We start from the raw sequence: 21927 nt of genomic DNA, 5'->3' as shown, positions 1-21927 counted from the left end.
TGCCTTAGATAGAAATGCAGAGTTCACGACAACCTGGTTTAACTGGTTAACATTTAAAGAATTAGACACCAATAAAAGATATGTCACTTGACTGGTACCCAAATCACAGACAAAAAGATAGGAGTAATACAGTACATTAACATTTGTAATGTTCTCCAAGGGGCACAAGAACCGCCCTCCCTTCCTGAATTTACCTTCCCTCCCCGTTTTTAGTGTAATTTATCTTTATTGAGTTTATAAGGCAGTTTCAACAATGGCATACTGAAGGATATAAACGCTGAACAAAACCACCAAAGTAGGTACATATTATAAGAAAAGAAGGAAGAAAGAGAAAAAGAAAGAGAACTCCCCGATAGAATTTTTCAAGTTGGGCTGGCAACTGTACCATGTTGATAGCACTTTTGTAGTGGGTTTCGACCACAGAAACACTGTCAGAACAAGCATGAGTGATATCAAAAATGGCTGGCCAGTCTGCCTCATGAACCTTATCTCTCAGATCTTCTTCCCATGCCGTAGTAAACTTAGCTAGGGAGCTACAAAGATTTTCTATAAGGTGTTTGTAAATGTTGAAGAGCAGGTGGGGAGGACAACTGGTAGCCAAACACATTGATTCAAATACTGTGGGGTCTCTAGCCTTATCACTGTGAGGGAGCCCTGAGGTCAAAAAGTGCTTAATTTGGAGGTATCTCCATATTTCTAAGCCCGGTAGCTCCCATTTAGCCTGGATCTCAGGACACACCTGTGGATTTTATCAGCTGGCCGACACGTGTGATCCCAGCATGAGCCCATGTTTTGATAGGGCCGATTTGTGAGTCCGGGAGGAAAAGTGAGTTTTCAAATATGGGGGTCATTGGCGAGATAATAGTGGAAAGGTGGGAAAGAGTGCAAAGTCTGTACCATTTTAGGATGGTAGGGCCAATGGTGGGATGTCTAGTGTGGGGTATTTCGTTTAGCCACGGGGTCTACTGAGGTGAGGAAGGTAGGTATGATCTCTCAGTATCAATCCACTGCTTCTAACTGGCAGTGTTTGACCACTCCAGGATCCTCCCCAACATCAAGGCATTATGGTATGAAGGGAAGTGAGGGAGTTGGAGTCCCCCTAAGTGTCTACTTTGATACAAGACATCATGCTTGAAACAGGGTCGTCCCCCCGTCCCCCCCACACACACACACGCACAAAGTCTCTCAACATTTTCCATAGGTCTTGGAACCATTTATCTGGCATGCGAATTGACAGTGTCTGAAGCAGGTATATGAATACGTGGGAGCACACCTAAGTACTTAATGTGGAGCCCTTCAACCACATGGGGAGATAGTGATAAGTTCAAAGCCACCAAATTTGAGTAATTGATTTTATAATTAGATAAAGAACTGAAACGCTGGAATGCTTTATCCAGATTGGAAATTGAAATGATTGGATTGGTGACCACAGCTTGGAGATAATCTGCAAAAAGCAATAGTTTGTACTCCACCCTCCCCACTTGCACTCCTGAAATATCAGGGCTGGCTCTAATAGACCTGGCCAGGACTTCCATACAAAGTACAAAGATTAAGGGGCAGAGAGGGCTTCTTTGGTGCAGTTTCCTATCAAGACTGGCTCTGAGAGGGTCCCGTTAATTTTTATATGAGCTGTAGGGGTGCAGTAGAGAGCTAAAGTCTGATGGTGGGCAAGTGGTCCTAGACCCATATGGGAAAACATGCAACGCAGGAATGATCAGTCAATGCGGTCAAAGGCCTTTTTGGCATCCGTGGATAATAACATTGAGGGGGCATTAGAGCTCAGTGTCGAGTAGAACAGATTGGTAACCTTAGTTGTGTTATCCATTGCCTCACGGCCTGGGATACATCCGAGTGAATTATTTCAGGTAGGATGAGTATCAGTCGGTTGGCTATAAGTTTTGCGTATAGTTTAATGTCCACATTAAGTAGGGATATCGTCTGGTAGCTCGGGCACTGAGACGGATCCTTGCCATCTTTAGGTATTACTGCAATGTGGGCTTCTAGTGATTGCATGGAGAAGGGTGTGTCCTCTGAGACAGCGTTGAAGGCTGGCACCATCAAGGGTAATAGCTTATGTTTACAAGTCTTGTAGTAAGATACTGATAAGCCATCGGGGCCTGGGCTTTTTCCTGAAGGGGTAGATTTGATTGAACCTGCTAATTCACCATGAGTGAAGGGCTGTTCCTCTCTTCCCGTTTTTGAGGTTTCCGCTCCCTCCTTGTTATAAAAGAAGAATGTAAATTTGTCTTATGTTCTTTTTATGAATGCACTGGAATCTTGTTGGATTAATAAATAGAGTTTACATAACAAAAAAAATATTCCATTGAAGCAGATTTTATTCAAAACTGGGTTTCTCAATTTGGCTTCTTGCAATCTTTGGCTATTTGGAATTTGGCAGCATTACTAAATAAAGGATACATTTATATTGGTTTGCTGAGTGGTTTTATAGGATTACTCAACAATACTGGATGGGTCATAGGGTATTCACACAGTGGTAATCTGTTCAGTTAAATTCAGGATATTCTTCCAGTATTAGGAAATGAGTGGACAATTCCACCACATGTGTAGAAACATGAGTAGTCTGGGGAAAATATTGTATAATCTATGTACCTATAATAAAATGTATATAATATATACATATATACATATAATAATGTAAGATTTTTAAATCTTGGAGTTGGGTGTAAGTGTTCTTTTAGAGAAAAGAGAAATGTACTTGTACTTCTGAATTCTATTAAACGTCATAAACTAAACGCTTTAGTCTGTCATTGGACTGCTTGATTGCTACATATGCAATGTGTTTCGTTTTTCTATTTTCTACAGTTTGAAAATAAAAAGTTAAATGCTTTAATCTGAGTTTTTAATCTGTAAATGCTGAAATTGATGGGATAGTCCATATTTTTCATAGAACCCCGCAAATAAGTTTGGAGCAAACTGACTCAAAATATGCAGAAATCCCTTGATTTACTTTTACACATGGATATGCATATTTAGCTTTATTTCCCATTAAGAATAATGGTTGTCTTCAAATCGGGTGAGAGAGGGATATTCCATTAGTTTTAGTTGTTTGTTAAGTTTATTCCAACTCCCGACATTTTAGGAAAGTTACCTTTACTCCTAGCTATAAATATCAACATAATTTCCGCCCACATTTTTCCCACAATATGAACAACAGTAAGTACTATATTTTCTGAACATTAAAAAATGTCTTGTTAGCTATGTAGAAAGAACCAAAATGCTTTAATCTGTCATTGGACTGTTTGATTGCTACATATGCAATGTGTTTTGTTTTTTCTATTTTCTACAGTTTGAAAATAAAAAGTTAAATGCTTTAATTAATCTGAGTTTTTAATCTGTGAATGCTGCAAAGTTACTCCAGATCTCTGAACTCATAGGACTTTATGCTTTCATCCGTAACGAAGACCTCACATTTATTACTTTAGCTTATCTTAATGATATATTCCCTCCCCCCTGTACAAATTTCTTGGTGCAACAGCTCTTAAATGTTGTGCCTGTTTCTTAAGCTGGGTACACACTACAGAAATTTCAATAAACTTTTTATGCCGAGCGATTTTACATGCGATCGATGTTCCGAACGCTCGGTCCACGGACTGCATACACACTAGCCTTGTTTAGGACGATAAAGGGAAGAGCGGACGTCCCTTTAGCGACTTTTTACAGCCATGTTGTCGTGAGCAATGACTGTAATTTCATACTCACTGTTGTGGATTGGTCGGAAGTTTATACACACTACACAGCGGAAACGAGATTGGAACAAAAATATTAAACGGTACGACCAACCAAATGAGGCGACAATCGTCTATTTAGACAGACTTTCGACCATCGTGTCACTGCACACACTGACTCGACTTTTGAACGAGCGATGGTATGTCGGCTGATTTAGCCGATTATTGGATGAAAACTGTGTAGTGTGTACCCAGCTTAAGTCATTAATTTGTAAAGTTGCCTGATGAAGGGGCCTCTGTGCTCTGAAAGCTAGCAGATATAATAATATTGTTTTTGGTAAGCCAATAAAGGTATCACTCCTATAATACTTTTGTCTTTTTTTGACATGAAAGTATTTCAGTATTTTATAACATCACATAGATTTTTCTGGCTAACACGGTACTGCAATAATAATTTTTTAAAATATTTTTTTTGCTACACATCTAATAATAACTGCAGAATTCAAGAAGTCCCAAAGCCTGTTAAGCCAGTTCACAAAAGGTAATAAGGAAGTAAAACTTCAACATAATTGCTGAAGCCTATCATCAGAAAGGAATTTATCCACCCTCACCTAACAAGGCACATTCAGGTTAAAGGGCTTAAAACAATGAAATCTGGAAATTAAGCAATATTACTAAGCAAGATAATGCTTTTAAATATTAGGTTCTTAGCTAACAATTTGATAAACGTGTCGAAGCCCATATGTAACTTCATGGTAACCTCTTTATATAGCTATGTATGATAACAATTGAAAAAACAGATCTTGACCTGCTAATATCTCTACTATTGGCTTGTTTTGGTATATTGTTTTGGGGTCGGGGGGCCCCCTGGGACGGACAGAAGGAGTGTGTCTTGGGCCGGTCTCTCCTACTCGGTGGCTGGACCCTGGGAGAAAGCAGCCACCGAGCAGGAGAGATCGCCCCCCCCCATGCTCAGTGATAGGCCAATCATTCAGCGAGCGCTCTTGTGTGACATGGGACACACACTACTTGATAGGTGCCGTCTCATGTCTGAAGACTAGACTGCAGAGCGTGGCGCGGATGGAGAAAGGTAAGTGCTGCGGGGGAGAGGGGGTATATATATATATATACCCCCTCTCCCCCTTTAGTCTGATTGGCTAGTTCCGCTTGACCCCACCCGCTGACCACAATTGGCCCGCCCCATTTGATCGGCATCTCGACATTTTAAATGTTATGCTTCTGCTGCTAAGGGGGGTGATTGCCCCGATCGCCCCTCCTGGATCCACCACCGGCCCTGCAGAGGACAGGAGAGAGATATTACCCCCACAGAGGACGGGAGAGAGGTATCGCCACCGCAGAGGACAGGAGAGAGATATCACCACCGCAGAGGAAGGGAGAGAAAGATTACCCCTGCAGAGGAAGAGTGAGTGAACACGGCTGTGAGAAAGAGAGATGAGAGTGAGCTAGAGATCCATCATTTTGGATGTGACTGCCTCTTTAATATTCTGTCCATGTAGCCCCTAAGAACTGTGCAGGAAGAGACGGAAATGTATATAGGAACTGTACATATTTATTTTATCACTGCAACAGTTTAAGAATCTGCTGGATTAAGGAAGACATGTAAAGAGTTTATTTCCCAATATAGAGATGGTCTGGTGCCCAAAGTATTAAGACATCTGATTTGCACTGCATCACCCAGTTACAGTTGTACAATCCACAATATATAATAACCAAACAATAGCATATATGTGAATAATCTGCCAAAAACAGAGATAAAGAAATGTAGAAAGACAGGGAATTTGTAAACTACATTTCTAGAAACAGTACATGTGTTGCCGTAGCATTTAATCAGGGCAAATGCAATGTGTTTGTGTGGATAAGAAACGTTTTTAAATTCATTAATATACAATTTGCTTTTACAAGGTGATGTATAGTGTGTTTGTCTTAGCTGATGAAAGAAGGAGATAGTAAAGATAATTTTTTAAAGGGCAGCACAAATGCCATTCTGTTACACTGTGCACCTACTTTTCTGCATATGCAACCACTGTACGGAGACGCACATGGATCTGCAGGCCACGATGGCAGCATCATCATCATCAACATTTATTTATATGGCGCCAGCAATTTCCGTAGCGCTTTACAATTGGGAACAAACATTTATAAGACAATACTGGGTAATACATACAGACAGAGAGGTAAGAGGGCCCTGCTCCCAAGCTTACAATCTATGGGACAATGGGAGTTTGAAACACAGGGGCATGTGCTACATCATATTGCACATTGGACCAGCTAGAATGCAAAGGTAAAAAGTATTCAGTGGGCTGTGTGATCAGTCACACAGCAATGTTGGTCAGAGGGTTGTTGTTTTGTGTTAGCTGTGTCGAGGGTAACCTAGGGAGATTAAGATGCTGGTGGAGGAATATTATTAGCTTGTCTGAAGAGGTGGGGTTTTAGAAAACGCTTGAAGGGTTGAAGACTAGAGGAAAGTCTTACTGTGTGAGGGAGGGAATTCCACAAATTGGGTGCAGCCCGAAGAAAGTCCTGAAACCGGGAATGGAAGGATGTGATGAGAGCGGAAGAGAGACGCAGATCTTGTGCAGAACGGAGGTGTCGAGTCGGGAGATATTTTGAGACAAGTGTGAGATTGCAAAATTTTGCATCTTCTGATGGAGAAGCTAGGTGAATCAGGACATCTGTGACTGGATCACTTATAAATAACTTATGGTATAAATTTATTTAAAGGCAATAGCACAGGGCGCTTATTTATATGATTGCAAATGTACTTATTTTTGATATTGTGTGTATGTTGGTAAAGGAGATATCTTTATTTCTGAGACCAGGGGAAGAAATTTGTTTGTTTTAACTCTGCTAGAGGAAATGCATTATTTCTGAGGTATATATCTGATACAATAAACCTTTGTTGAGAAAGTCTTTTGAGTATCTTGGTGTAACGATACTGGTGGTATTACCTGAAGCCCAATAGCCGAGTAGATATCCAGAGAGTAGTCAGACGTTAGCCGGGTCGGTACACAAGCGGGTAGTCAGACGTTTGCCGGATCGGTACACAAGCAGGTAGTCACAGATACAAGGTAGAGTAGCAGGTAGCAGGAGCTGAGCAAGCAGAATACTCAAGCATATGTCTGAACCAGGAAGTGCCATTTATAGGCCCAAACAGGAAACAGGATCCAAGATGGTTTCTCTTTGATTCCAAACTGGCCATCTTGGATAAGGGCAAATCTAAGGGCAAGTTTGCAAATACAGAAACCTCTAGTGGTCGGAGGTGCAAATGTCAAAGTAATTCCTTACACTTGGAGTAGGGAAATGACTTGTTTGGGGTTTTGTAACTTTCTTTGGGAATGTGTATTCTGCAGCTGTCTGAAGAAAGGAAGCATGTTATTCTCATCTTAATTAGACCTTTTGATATGTGAGGGTCCAGCACCTGAAGGCACAAGAAGGTTTAATTAGACGTGCTACTAGATTTCCTGCGTCTAAAACAAGATGCAGGAAATCACAGCAAGTTTTGGATATCACAGATAAGTGTAAATATTGTTAGCTTTGAATTGCATGTAAATCCATGTTTGGGTAAACAAATTGCATCCTAATTCTAAAAATAACTCAGATCTCAGGGGGCTGACTTACCCTGTGAGGCTGTGTACAAATCTGTATAAAAAGCACTGTCTTGTATTAAAAATTGTTCTTCTTGCTTCATCTGACCTGCTCCCTGGTACCTTCAACCAGTTGAGCAAATAAACATCACTTGCTTCAAAGACCTGCTTGGAAACTTCTCTATCCCTGTGACCTTCAGATCAGACCCAAAATCTAATCCGTTCCTGGCTGTTTCTGAGGTTTGGACCCAGCATCCAGTACCACCCCTCTGCCCGCTACCCAGCAGCTCTGGCCAATGTGATAAGCCAGGCGGGATCCATCCACAGCAACCCTGATCCATAGGAAGAGGTCAGGGGTACCAGCCCAGGTACACCAGTAACGGGGTACACTCGCAACATCAGTTACCCAGAAGAAACCAGGTACTGGATGCTGGTAAGGAGTCCAGTGGTGGCAACATTTGTAAGTCCCTCCTACTGCGGTTAGAGGGCGCATTTGGGATAACGAAAGGGAGCAGTGGCAAAGTAAGCCCAGCCAGTTCCTGGCAACAACAGACAGGGTGGCATAGGCGGTCCATCCTGTCACAGCATCCCTTACTGTGTGATGGCTATTTCAGACAGGCAACGTTTTCTGCACAGGCAACATGATGCCTGCAGGAGCCAGTATAGCGAAGGGTGTGTGCACAAGATATTGAGGGACATGCCACACCTAAGGAGTGCTAGATCCCAGGTATGTAAATTTTTGGGATGATGTAGAAATTGTGATATTCCGCTTAAAACTGATGTTTTCATTTTTGGGTAGAATTATTCACAGCCTTACAAAATATCAAAACCAGTAGTGTGATACTTATGTATGTACTGCTATAGTGTCAGACGGGGGGTTGTCGGGTTATTAATTACCTCTAATTTTTTTTTTTTACAGAAACTTGAAAATTTTACCTAATTTCACTGTCTGCAAATTCATTGAATTAAATTGTTTAGCAAACTTTGTACACCTCTTTATTAGCTGTAACTTAATTAAACAAGGGCCTACGAAATATGGCTCACAGTACAGAATACTTTCTAATATAGTTACTGAACATTTATAGAAAGACAAAAAGAGCAAAATAAATATGGTACATTTGCCCTTCAGCTGACTTGCAATATATAGTTTATGTTCAGTCACACCTGGATCTGATTAAACTGTTCAAGTTTAACAATGCCATGCATATATATAACCACTGTTCAGGCTCCTTTATTCTTTTGAAATGGTATAATATGCTGTAGCTATACAAATAAACGATTAAATACACAGTCACCTTTCTTCTGTCCCTGTCCTAATTATTCGTCATTGTATCTGGCTGTGCTAATCAATTCTTCACCCTCCCTCCTCTATTTAGAATAGCTGTTCTGTGCAACGGTCTCCTTCCCACCGGTCTCTGGTTGTGATTTTTTTTTTCATTTTGCAAGCTTCCGCTTCTGCAGATCTCTGACTATTCCTGCTAGAACTATCCCACCAGCTGTTCTTTACGACAGCCTCCTCCCTCATCTGCTGATCGCTGGCTGTTCTGTGCAGCTGCCTGTCCCTAGTATCTGGTTGCTGTCCATTGCTGTGGTGCTGAAATCTCTGTCTCCTAAACACACCCGCAGTTGATCTTGAAGTGGGAAATGAAGGTAACTGGTAGTGTTTCATTATGTGATTGATTAACACATGCATTATATTACCATACTTTACCCTTTTTGTGTATACTGCTATATTACATGTATGCAGCCTGAATCCATCACCCAAGTGTGCATGCATTAATTTACTCATATAAATTCAGATTTATAGATTTAAAATCTTGCAAATAATAATCAAAGATGAATGAATGGTATACTATGTTTTAGATATTTTTCATGTCATGTAATACTTGTATGTTTTATTGATTGATTGTGGTGTAATGTTACTTCGCTAGCAATCATGGGCTTTCTGTACCCTCCTCCTTAATTCCCACATCTAGTCTGCACTGATGTATTCCTCTCAGAACTAGTGTGGATTAATCAAGCATCTGGCAGAGGTGCTGGAAATGAAATGGGACTGAGCATATGGAAAATGGAACAGGAGCATAGCATATAAAATAGAAATTACTTTTATTACATAAAGCTTCATTTGGTAGATCAAGAGATGAACAACTCCTGTTTAGTTTCCTTACCCCCTTCTCAACATTGCAATGTTTCAGCCATCCATATTTCATTATGTTTCTATTTTTACATCCCTCCTGGTTGAATCAAAACTTTCTCCTAACATAGCTATTTAGAAGCACTAATTTAAGCTCTTGTTAACAACCAAGACTGTATTACTTTTTTTTTTTTTTTATAAAAAAGGGAAGAGTGGTTCACCTTGCTTGCAATTTGTTGGGTTTTTATATGTATGGTTTGGCATAACTTCACAAAATTGCAATACAAGACTGTGGTCACAAGTGATGGGGAACAGAAAAGTAACTTTACATGATTATTGTGTGGCTGCACCTAAATAATAATAATAATAATAATAATTATTATTATTATTATTATTATTATTATTATTGATATTATTATTAATATTATTATTATATAAAGTACCAGCATATTACATAGCACTGTACATTGAGGGGATTATACAAATAAATAATATAGAACAACAAGAAACAAGAGGCAAAGCTGGCCAAATGAGCTTACAATCTATTGGTGTGGAGAACAATGGATAAATAAGGCAGTGAATTAACAGTTGTAGCTTGTGGTGGGGAAGGTGTGAGATGCTACTGTAAGGCAAAAACATTATCAATCACCAATATTAAAGCCGTCATTGGTGACTGACATTTCTGTAAATTGCTGGTGGTGTGGTACTGTTGGATTGAGAAGAGAGGGTGGAAGATGGAGACATTTAAGATTTACTGATCACTTTAGAAATATCAAAACCGTCAGCTGCTGGCAACCATGACTATCCTTCATATGTAATCTTCCACCAACTCAGCACAGCTGTGTGCCCAGTATTTTTCTGTGGCCTCATGCTCATTGCTGGAGACAGAGCCAGGACACTTGTTTATCAGGTCCGCAGTAGTTGTGGTGGCAGCTGCTGTCACCAAGGAGGTTGCGAAGATCACTAGAGGAGGAACAGAGATGACAACAGCTATGACAGTTGAACTCACTGGGTCCATCAGATGAACTGAGATGAGATTGTAGTAGATCTTTGAAACAACCCTGTCCTTGGTCTGATGACACTCCTCAGTACTACTCTAACTGCTGTCTGCATGCTACCACGTTACCACTAAGTTAGAGCAAGATCATCATGATACAATACAATTTCCTTTATCCAATATGTTTGTCACAATAGATGGGGGGCTATCTGCTAGGGTTAGTGCTACTGTATATGGAGGAGCAGAGTCTAATGCACCCCTGGTATTCACCAGGGACCCCCCCAAGGGAGTATGGACCTAGCCGCATAGGATGCATAGGTCGCGGTTCTCCAAAACAGTCACCGGCAAGATAGGGCTGAACAACGGGAAGTCAGACAAGGCAGGGTTGTAACCAGCGAGAGAAGAAGTACCGAATCAGAAGCCAAAACAGTAGTCAAGGGAAGCCGCGGTAATACCAGAGGAGAGATACAATGCCAAAATCAGAGTGCAAAGGGAGGTCCAGGAACAAGTCGAGTCAAATCAGGTATACAGGTAGCAGAATGCAGGTACAGTTATGCTGGAGTTCAGGTGTGAGCCTAATACTTTGCACCCTAATGGCGCAACACAAATTTTTATTATCTTGAGTACTGACATACTCAGATCTGGATTGAGTCATGACAGAATAGGAATGACAAAACAGGTTTTAGTCCCCAAAGTGAGTTGTAAGTTAAATGATGGCTATGGACACCCTTGCCATGCAGAGACCTCAAACAGGGCTGGTTAGGAATAGATCACTCCAAAGGCAGAAATCCTTTTTAAATTGTGTGCTGAAAGGAAACCTCTGCCCTCCCTAAGATGAAAAGTGGGGCTAATTAGGAGCACCTCTTCCCACAATTACTTGTTAACAGAGTGTGAATAATGAGATCCACAGTTGAGAATTGTATGGTATTCAATGATAACTGAAATATTTAAATACGACTCAATATGAAAAAATATGTATCGGAATATAAACAATATATTATTATTATATTATGAGAGAAGCATAGGGAAACAGTAACTGGTGTATGTACTGTATGTGTAGATGTTTCTATCTTATGTGTTTTAAACTCCAGCGAAATAGTAGTTTGTGCTGGAAAGACAACTTTCTAATATATTTGGCTCACATGAGAGCTGGTTTAATGCCCCCTGAAGTAAATAGGGAGAGAGGGTAGGCCTGCATTCCAGTTAAGATCTTCTGGCCTAAATGAAGGGATGTCTCACTACCTGGCGAAAGAAGTAGTGAAGTCTATGCTGAAAGAGATACCTGTAAGTGGGACAAACTTGCTGTATACATTTATTGTGTGTATGGGGGGAGAGGGGAGAGGGGGATTTATGTAGGCAAGGTTTATTAAATGTATTTATTTCTGTTTATTCATTTGATGCCCAATAAAACTAGCTGCAGGCTAGGTCATCCATACTGCTGGACTCCTGTATCAGTTACTGGCTGCTGTGTTAAATGTCACCATCTACCTCAAAATATGATGCAACCCGTTGCACGTAAAACTGCTGTTCGGGGTTACCATTAGTGACTTTGTGGATTTTACCATAGAACTTTTGCCTGTATTAGGACACGTTCCCTTTTGTTTTTATTAAACTCTTCTCACTAACTTCTAAACAAAAAATGGTGTGTGCCTGTAATCATGTTTTGAATATAAAATCATGCTAATGCTTATTCATTTATTGTTTATGTATATATGTTCTGGCCGGAACAATTGTTTATGTTTTTTGTAAATAAAACCTTTCTCTGCTTAAAGTATTTTATACTGGTAACTGAATACAGTGAATATTTGATCCTACATTGATTACCTATTCCTTTTAGCACCTAGGAAAATAATTTCCCATACTACTAGCTACTGTTCAGACAGAGGTACTAAAAATTAACTTTTTTTTCACGCAAGTGGTTTACCCATTTATATCAGTAAAGGTTTTATCTCTTATAACTTACTATGTGCCCTGGGATTCTCTTCCACTGACAAGTGAAGGGAATAAAATTGATTATCTTGTTACAATGGCACCTGTCAAGGGGTGGGATATATTAGGCAGAAAGTGAACAATCAGGTCCTGAAGCTGATGTGTTGAAAGCAGGAAAAATGAGCAAGTGTAAGGATATAAGCAGCTTTGACTGCTGCTAATATTTTGGTGCCAGATACCACATGACATGCTGAGCAACCAGATACAGGGGGAGAAGTAACAGTCAGCTGTCCCGAAGCGGATATATTGTTTAGTCATTTTAGAGATCAATATTCTGCTATTGGAAGGCTAGAGCTGGTTATGTGAATAGCTATAGTAAACACAAACGAGATTGACATATATGGATATAATACAGGCAAGATCTGAACAACAAGGTCAGCGTGATTATTTACCATACATGGAAAATCATCATGACTACATATGATTTTAAAAGATATTAAATCACAATCAAAACTACTTTAATCTGTTCCACCCTACAAAGGCTATGTCACACGCCGGGCATTTGGCTTACATGACCGAAGCCCGGCGCACTTATCTGCTCCCCGCTGACCGCCACGTTCCATCCCGGATGTCCGCCATCTTCCTTTCGGTGTTGCGCAGACCCGGTCTCTATGTCTTTTGCTCCTTCCTCATTGGCTGCTCAATTTGGTTCCAAATTTAAAAGGCACTTTCCTCAGCTGCTCTGTGCCTGTTCTTCAAGTTACTTGCTAGATGCTAGAGATGGCTCCATTCCACATGCTGTGTTATTTCTCTTCTAGTGAATTGCTGTCCGCAGACTATTACTCCTTTGTGTATTACGCCTTCATTTCTACAGCTACCTGCTGTCCGCAGACTGTGAACAATGCCACCATCCCAGTGGTAACTTGCTGTCCGCAGAGCTGATACTCCATCATGTACAACACCACCATTCCAGTGGTAACCTGCTGTCCACAGAGCTGATACTTCATCGCATACAATGCCACCATTCCAGTGATAACCTGCTGTCCGCAGACTATTACTCCTTTGTGTACTACGCCTCCATCTCTACAGCTACCTGCTGTCCGCAGACTGTGAACAATGCCACCATCTCAGTGGTAACTTGCTGTCTGCAGAGTTCATTCTTTATTGTGTACAACGCCACCATTCCACTGGTAACCTGCTGCCTGCAGACTATTACTCCTTCCTGTGCTGCACTTCCATTCCAGTAGCAACCTGCTCTCCGCAGACTGTATTCAACGCCACCATTCCAGTGGTAACCTGCTGTCCGTAGACTATTACTCCTTCGTGTACTACCCTTCCATTCCAGTAACAATCTGCTGTGTGCAGACTGTATTCAACGCCACCATTCCAGTGGTAACCTGCTGTCCGTAGACTATTACTCCTTCGTGTACTACCCTTCCATTCCAGTAACAACCTGCTGTCCGCAGACTGTATTCACGCCACCATCTTAGTGGTAACCTGCTGTACTCAAATGGATTCGCGTCTTTATATCCCCCTACCGGTGTTGCCTGATATTCCCAGTAAGGGCCGCGACCTGAGGTGCAGACGTAGCTAAGACCAAACCACCTTGCGGCGGTCCCTGGTGAAAACCTTCTGCCCATTAGATTCCGCACCTTGCTGTAAGTAGTGAGTAGTGCTAATTTGGGCAGATCTAGGATCCTAACCTACAGAACCGTGGCAGGCTATCTGCATGGTAATGGATTTAAGTCAATGCACTTTATTTTAACATTTAGGATGGAGACTTTGTATGTACTTGAATTCATCTTTGAAGCCTATATTGTCCAATTACTAACTTACATCGTTGTTCTCATTCATTGCACTAATATATGCATGTATAGAAACACGGTTTACAATTTAAATTGCTCGCAATTAACTAGTGCTTATCAAGTCCACAGGATAATTTCCTGTGAGACTAAGAGCTGTATTATATTGATCTGTTAGCTCCTCTACAATTTTAAATAGTGAGAGAAGAACCTTGATGAAACTCGATCATGCATTCTGCAGCTACAGACCAAGAGATTGAGGCTCTGGTGGTAATTGAGATAGTTACTAAGGCAAACTTAAAAGAGAAGACTGAAAGACAAAAAATAATAATAGCATGTTTCCCCATAAAGATCAAGGCACTTATCCACGATTTGTTAGGAGTTTGTATATTTTTGCTGTGTTTACATGTGTTTCCTCCAGCTTTCATTCCACAAACCAAATATACATTGGCTTCTTACTTAATTTGCTCTGGCATGTGTGCGTGTTTGTGCGTCTGTGTAGATAAGATAGATTGTAAACCGCACTGGGACAAGGATGTGGCTGATTCTGTGATTGCACAGAACTATGTAATATGTTGGTGCAATATAAATCCATAATAATAATAATAATAATAATAATAATAATAATAATAATTTTACTCTTATTTTCTTGTGCAAGCTTACAATTAATCATAATCACAATATATGTGGATGAACTGCATATAATATAAAGCTCTATAATGCATTACCATTACTAAAATAATTTCAAGTTTCACAAGAACAGTTACTTAGCGAACAAGAGATATAAGGCCTATTTTTAAGGTATATATATAATTATAGGATTATGTGAAAAAGCTAATCTATTCTCTTTCCATCAGGTATGATGATGGCTGAGCCTACAGATGATCCAGGAGGGGAGGAGGCCTCAGGGGGAGCATCTGTGCGGCAGAGAGAGCATTCTCCCATGTTGCACCTGGATCTTTTCAACTTTGAGTCCCCAGATGCAGAAGGAAGTCGTTATGTGCTAACAAGTCCTCGCTCACTGGAGGCTTGTGCTCGCTGTATGGTGAAACCAGTAGAACTACTATCTAGAAATCTATCTGATTTAGTTAGAGAAGCTCCAGGGAGATCAATGCGGGTCGCAACTGGTCTTTGCGAGGTGTATGAGATAGAGAGGCAGAGAAAGTTGAAGATGTGTAGGGAGGAAAGGGAAAGGATTATCCGCCAAGAAAAAAGGAGAATTCTACCCTTGGTGCTGAGCAGCAACCTTGGCTCACCATCAAGCTCAAAAGGGCCCTCTCGGGCTGAATCATCCCTCAATGCAGAACCTAGATTTGTCACTCTACCCCACACAGGTCCTCAAAGATGTAAAAAAACACTTTCTAAGGATGCTGATAACTACCAATCACTACCTTCCAAAGGCACCCAAAGACGCAATCCACCACTCTCCAAAAAGCAACATACCTCAGTGTCCAAGGCTCAAAAATGCTCCCAATCTGAAGATTCCCAGGGCAGTGGTGACTCAATGATCATGGACTCTACTCATCCTGTACCAAGAAAGAATAAAAGTCAGTCTCTGGACTCCCTGCAGAAGATGAGAGATGGTGGCTCTGCTAAAACTTCCTCAGAGTCCATAACCTCATCCTACAGCGGGGACAGTTCCCGTTGCAGGACAGCACAGTTCATCCCAAAATCCAGGACCCTGGACGCAGTTAACTCCCTCTTGGGACGGAGTTTCAGTCTCGGTGATCTTAGTCATTCACCTCAGACAACTAAGAAAGTTGAGAGGATGGTAAAGGAGGTGAAGAAGAAAGGCATTCAAGAATTGCCTCAGAGAGATAAGAAGATTGCAGCAATTATGATTGCCAAACATGAGGAGGAAAACATCAGAAATGAGCAGCGTTACTGGGCTCACCTGCAGTGGGAAACCCAGCGAAGGAGTTCAAATCTAAGAAAGGACCATGAGGAAAGGGAGAGACAAAGAGCTATAATAAAAGGACAAAAAATGGTGGAGTCTCAAGTCAGGAACAGACATAGTAAAATCTCTTCAGAGGAACTGAATTTTGTGTCCATGAGCCACCAAAGACAGAATTTACTCCATGAGGAACAGTGGGAAGAAGAGGTTGATAAGCTCAAAAGAGAGAAGTTGGTGAGAGGCAAAGTGGAAGGTAAGCAAAACAACACTAACCAGGTGAAGAACCTAAAGTCCAAACAGCAGAGAAAAAATGATGCTCTGGAGCAAAATGATGAGTTACTGCAAGAGAAGTTGTTTTTAGCCGAGCATAAGAAACAGGAGAAGGCTCAGCAGCTACAGGTTAACAAAATACTTCAGAACAAAATGGAGAAAATAAAGCACCAAGCCCTTCTTCAGGAGTTAGCACAAAAAGAGGAGTCTGATAATGAGGAGCGTAGAAGGACACTTGAGAAAAATCTTCATAGAGCACAGGAAAATGTGGAACAATTACTTGGGAAAAGAAACCAAGAATTGAAGAACAGGGCAGAGAGGGAGGAATTACAAATCCAAAAGGCAAGACAGGCAGCTGAATGGAGGGAGAAGGAGCGTGCAGAGCATTTGAGTGAACTGGCCAGGGCTGCTGAAAGGAGATTGCAGCATGCTGCTCAGGTAGCTGATGAAGTTGTACAGCACAAAGCAAAGAAAGCTGTGGAAAGCCGATTGGAAAAGGAGAAGCTCCAGAGGGAAAATCGTCAAAAGGTACTGAAGAGTGAGGACATGAAAAGACAGGAGCTGCTTATGTCCATAGAAAGGAAGCTAGATCGTAGTGAACAGATCTTCAGGGAGAAGCAGACAGTGCTTGAAAATGCACGGTCAGTGGCTAGGGCTTCCTTTAACATCCGTGAGAAAGTTCGAGCTGAGACAAAGACACGTACTTTTGATAAAATGGCTCTGGAAGCAGAACTATACGCTAGCATTAATAAAAAATGAAGGATATGAGAGTGAATAGGGGACATACATTCACATCTATGCCAGCCTCTCTTGATGCAGTATCCAGGGTATGAATCGTCTTAAGAGAATGTTCTAAGACATCTTCTAACCTACCAGGCCTAGGCAGCAGTAATGGGTTACTATGTTAAAGACAGAAACCAAAGACCTTCCTATAGGTCAGTATCATATGCACAATGGGCAGCGCATCCTTCCTTTGGTTAATTCCCACATCTATCAAGTGTGTGTTAACCCTTAATATTAAAAGGTAGCTATGCCCAATTATATTCCCATTAACATCTTATCTTACTATGCTATTTACATATAAAATTGAGTTGTTGAGAAATTGGTGCAAGAAAGTCTTCTCAAAAGACATTTACAAATTCCACTCACCTATGATTGGGATTTTGAATTAAGACAAGGATGATACTGTGTAACATGCACAAGACAAGTTGATCAGTGACAACTGTGGGACTCAAGAAGTGTAATAAGCCTATGTACAGCAAGTAGAGTGTTGTGTGTGAAATATGGAGTGACCTTTAACAAGTATTTCACAACTGTACAGAACAGAAGGATAAACTCAGTAGAGTCTTCATGTTCTTCCACTTTCAGTTTACAAACTATAACATGAATACTTTGCAGATTACTTAGTAATCTGGGCCTGGGGGAAACCAAAAACAGCAATATATTTATTATGTTGTGAATACACAAGTGTAATATGCTTCTGAATGTTAAGTCATCCTGTTTTCAGAATTGCCATTAACTATTATTTATTATTTTCTCTTAACAGATAAAGAAAGAAAGGAATAGGAGGCTTATAGGTCATAATTTACATCTAAAGCTCAGGTGGTGCATTTTGTAACTACATAAACCCTGGCTTTAGTTTAATTCTGCTACGGATTTAGCTGTTAGCACAACAAACATTTCATGGACTGGGGTACTTCTATGTTTAAATGTCACACTCACACGACAGCTCCTGTTCATCAAACAAATGTCTTTGGTTTTGACATTAGTTTATAGATAATTATAATTGTAATAATTATTAATGCTGCATTTTGAATGGTAAGAACATTCCAATTGTGACAAATGGACTAAAGAAACAAGAGTCCATATAAGTAGAACATTGACTGTAACTTCAATAGCCATTTTCTGCTTTTACAAGCCTCAAAGGCAAAAAAATACTGTACCAAACCAATTTACATAATCTTCATGGCAGTAAATGTGAAGCACATATTTAAAAGCATAGTAACTATTTTAGTTTTCTGGTGTTACTGGTGTTTTGGATAGGTACACACAGTTTGGTTTGTGAGTCAGACTCAGAACACACTTAAAGACTATGGAATTGTGTAGATGCAGGCCCAGATTTCATAATAAATATACCTGTGTCTATGGAAAAGGCTCACTCCCTGCACAATACTTATGTCAAGATTATTTTATTTTATCAACAAATAAAAATGTACTGAGAGAATCCAGAAAATGATCTGATGTAAGTATACCTGAGGTGTGGATGAACTGTGTAGGAAAATGCCATTAAATTTTGCTATGGTGATATAACTAGCGACGTTACTGAATGTTCCGTGTTAAAGGTGTGAGTAATGGGTATGTGTTGTGTACCTAACTGCTCTAGTAATGTAAATCCTGTCCTATCTAGAAAACCCCAAAATGGTTAGATCTAAGGGTATATCCACTTTTGATACATGATACATTCCAGAAAATGTCTGATGGTGACACATCAGAAAAATGTCAATTAGACATTGGAAGGGTCTTTAAATGTCTTCTGATTTTGAAGAAACTGACAATCATTAATTAGGGAACATAATAATTTACTAGGGTGCTATTAGTTTTTCTCTAAAAATTAAAAAGTGATCATACTTAACTAAATGATGACTCTCAATATCATTAAAATCATACAAAAGATACAATGAAGTTAAGCTATGACAGGTACAAATATGACTTATACCCCATTCATACTGCACCAAAAACCCGGGTTTTTGCAGAGGCACGCTGAAAAACCCGGGTCTTGGTGCTGTATGAATAGTCCAACCACAAAATCCCGGGTCTAAAATCCCAGGACTTAGACCCGGGATTTTGCGAGGGGTAATTCCCGTGTTGGACCCCGCTCGCCTGCAGTATGAATGGTGCAACCCGTGTAATTCCCGGGTCTCACCATTCATACTGTAAAAAAAAAAAATTGTGCAGTAAAAAAAAAAGATTTTAATTAATAAAAAATACATAAGAAATGTTTACTTACCTTATTTTCAGCCAGCGGTGTCTCCGGTGCGTTGCCGGCTGTCAGGGGGACCTCTGGGTACTAAAATGACGTAATTTCAGTACCCAGAGGTCCCTCTGACAGCCGGCAACGCACCGGAGACACCGCTGGCTGAAAATAAGTTAAGTAAACATTTCTTATGTATTTTTTTTTAATTAAAATCTTTTTTAACACTTTTTTTTTTCTAAAACCCGGGTCGGGCAGGTGCAGTATGAACCCGTCCGACCTGGGAATCTTGTTATCTATACTGCTCTGTGCCCCGGCAATATCCCGGGTTAACACCCGGGATATTGCCGGGCGGCAGTATGAAAGTGGTATTACAGTATCCTATTGCCAAGTGTTTATAGTGGTGAGCAATAGCAGGTAAGAATCGTCAATGGAGCCCTAGTTGTAGGTGCTTGGCAAGTTCTATTGTGTCGCCACCAGGTAAGGAAGGAGCATGTGGGAGCACAGACTGCTCTGTCCAGCTCTCTTACCTGCTGACGGAACTTTCCAACACACAAGTATATATAATATATAGTGACTAAAAATTCAAGCGCTAATAGTGTTTTGTAACAAACTGAACAATCCCCTAAAAAGTGTAGAAAAATCTCCAACACTATTAATCATAAATCAAACGCTTATAACAAGTGACATACATGGAGAAAAAACAACTTATATTTTAGTAGGAGATATTTCTCTTCTATATCATCCGTGAATCGACCAAATAATATGCATGTGTAAAAGAAAAAGAAAGATCAGGAAAGGATCCTTGAAAAAGACCTGGTGTGGAGGTGGAAACGCGTTGGTTGTACAGGTTCTTTTCCCTAGGGGCATAGATGAACACTACTACCAGGATTTGAGTATTTGGAGGCTTTATCACTGCAATCGACCCGGGAGTCCTTATGCTTTATACCATGTGCAATATCATCTTTATCTGGTAGAAGTCCATCAGTATTTCTGACTTGCCCTAGGATTGCATCTTTAATATGTTTTCATAGATTTCTTGTATTTTTATTGAAAAATTAAAACTTAATGTTTACAATATCACGAGATATATATTTTTTCCTTTTTTTGATGCTCCCCTTTGGGGATATATCTGTCATCAAACAACTAAAATATGGATACTGAAAAAAAAAATTCAAAATACAACACTCAATAATTTTACTGTTTGTAAGTGTACACACAATGGGAGTTTGGAGGTGAAGGTGGAAATCACATTTCACAGATCAAAGGAGGTGTTTTGATAAGCACAGAAAACACATTGTTTTTGTTAGTGCACTCCCTAGGGGAAGGAATCCCAGAAGCATTTGAAAATACTATCACAAAGAATACAAGTTTTTGATGTGGAATAGTTTAAGTTTTTTATACAGTATCATGCTATGTTTGCTTTTTCTTTTTCTTTTACACATGCATAATATTTTGTGAATTCACAAATGATATAAAATAGAAGAGGATATATCTCCTACTAAAATATAAGTCTTTTTTTTTCCATGTATGTCACTTGTTATACACGTTTGATTCATGATTAATAGTGTTGGATATTTTTCTACACTTTTTAGGGGATTGTTCAGTTTGTTACAAAACACTATTAGCGCTTAAATTTTTAGTCACCATCTATTAAATTTACAACTGTTTTTGGGGAAGTATATATCCCTATTCTAAATTAGTAAAACCGCTTATAGAAAAGAGTGCAGGATACACTTGGGGCTAGATTTACTAAGCTGCGGGTTTGAAAAAGTGGGGATGTTGCCTATAGCAACCAATCAGATTCTAGCTGTCATTTTGTAGAAGGTACTAAATAATTAAAAGCTAGAATCTGATTGGTTGCTATAGGCAACAGCCCCACTTTTTCAAACCCGCAGCTTAGTAAATCTAGCCCTTGGTGTCTTTTTTGGATTACACAAATATATATGCTTAATGTAAAACAACACAAATAAACAACAACATTTGTAAGATATTAAATTATTGCTTTCTTACACAATTGCAGCTACTGTTTGTTTGCTCTGTAGATTGCATAATTGCATAGAAAAGTCCAATAAATATATATACAGAATAGAGAGCACAGAAAAATGACATGAGTTTAGTGATGATAAAATTGTTTAGCAAAGGTTTGTTTTGGGGCAATTTTAGATATTCTAGAGTGACAATAATAATGGAAAATCAATGCCAGCTAATGGACCACAAATTTGGTGGCACTAAAGCTGTCATTATTTGTAAAATATGAGAGTCAGCGATATTTAAAAGCACATAAATAAGTAAAAGTCTCATATACAGCGACTTTAATTATCATGTACAATAGTTAACCATTATTAGTGCCGATGTAGAATACCCACAATATACACTGAATGTGTGCTTCATGTCATACTTTAGCATTAAGGGGTATACTAAAGGTTGAATTTCCAATGTTTTTAAATCAATCAAAATGGTCAAAAAGGGAATTTTTTGTCCCAAGTCTTTTTAGTGAATTCCATTGATTTAAAAAAGGTGAATTGACCAGCAATGTTTAAAAATCTCAAAGATTTTTCTCATTAATTTCAATTTTGAACCAATGCCTTAATTAAGTGGTTAATTCATTTGTTATCACTTTTATTGTTCTCTGTATT

The 21927-nt window shown here is 39.7% G+C and overlaps 1 protein-coding gene across 1 annotated transcript; it reads left to right on the top strand.

Annotated features, from left to right (window-relative positions):
• The first annotated feature begins 8808 nt into the window (after window positions 1-8808).
• CCDC177 (coiled-coil domain containing 177) lies at window positions 8809-18188 on the top strand. The gene is made up of 2 exons (XM_075192184.1): window positions 8809-8941; window positions 15011-18188. Exon 2 carries the CDS (start codon window positions 15013-15015, stop codon window positions 17074-17076), a length of 2064 nt encoding a protein of 687 aa, XP_075048285.1. The 5' UTR covers window positions 8809-8941; window positions 15011-15012; the 3' UTR covers window positions 17077-18188.
• Window positions 18189-21927: the final 3739 nt, after the last annotated feature.

This window comes from Mixophyes fleayi, chromosome 12 (assembly GCF_038048845.1).
Source record: "Mixophyes fleayi isolate aMixFle1 chromosome 12, aMixFle1.hap1, whole genome shotgun sequence".
NCBI classification, from domain to species: domain Eukaryota; kingdom Metazoa; phylum Chordata; class Amphibia; order Anura; family Limnodynastidae; genus Mixophyes; species Mixophyes fleayi.
The sequence above is the reverse complement of the archived record's forward strand: the minus strand, read 5'-3'. Positions and strand labels throughout refer to the sequence as shown.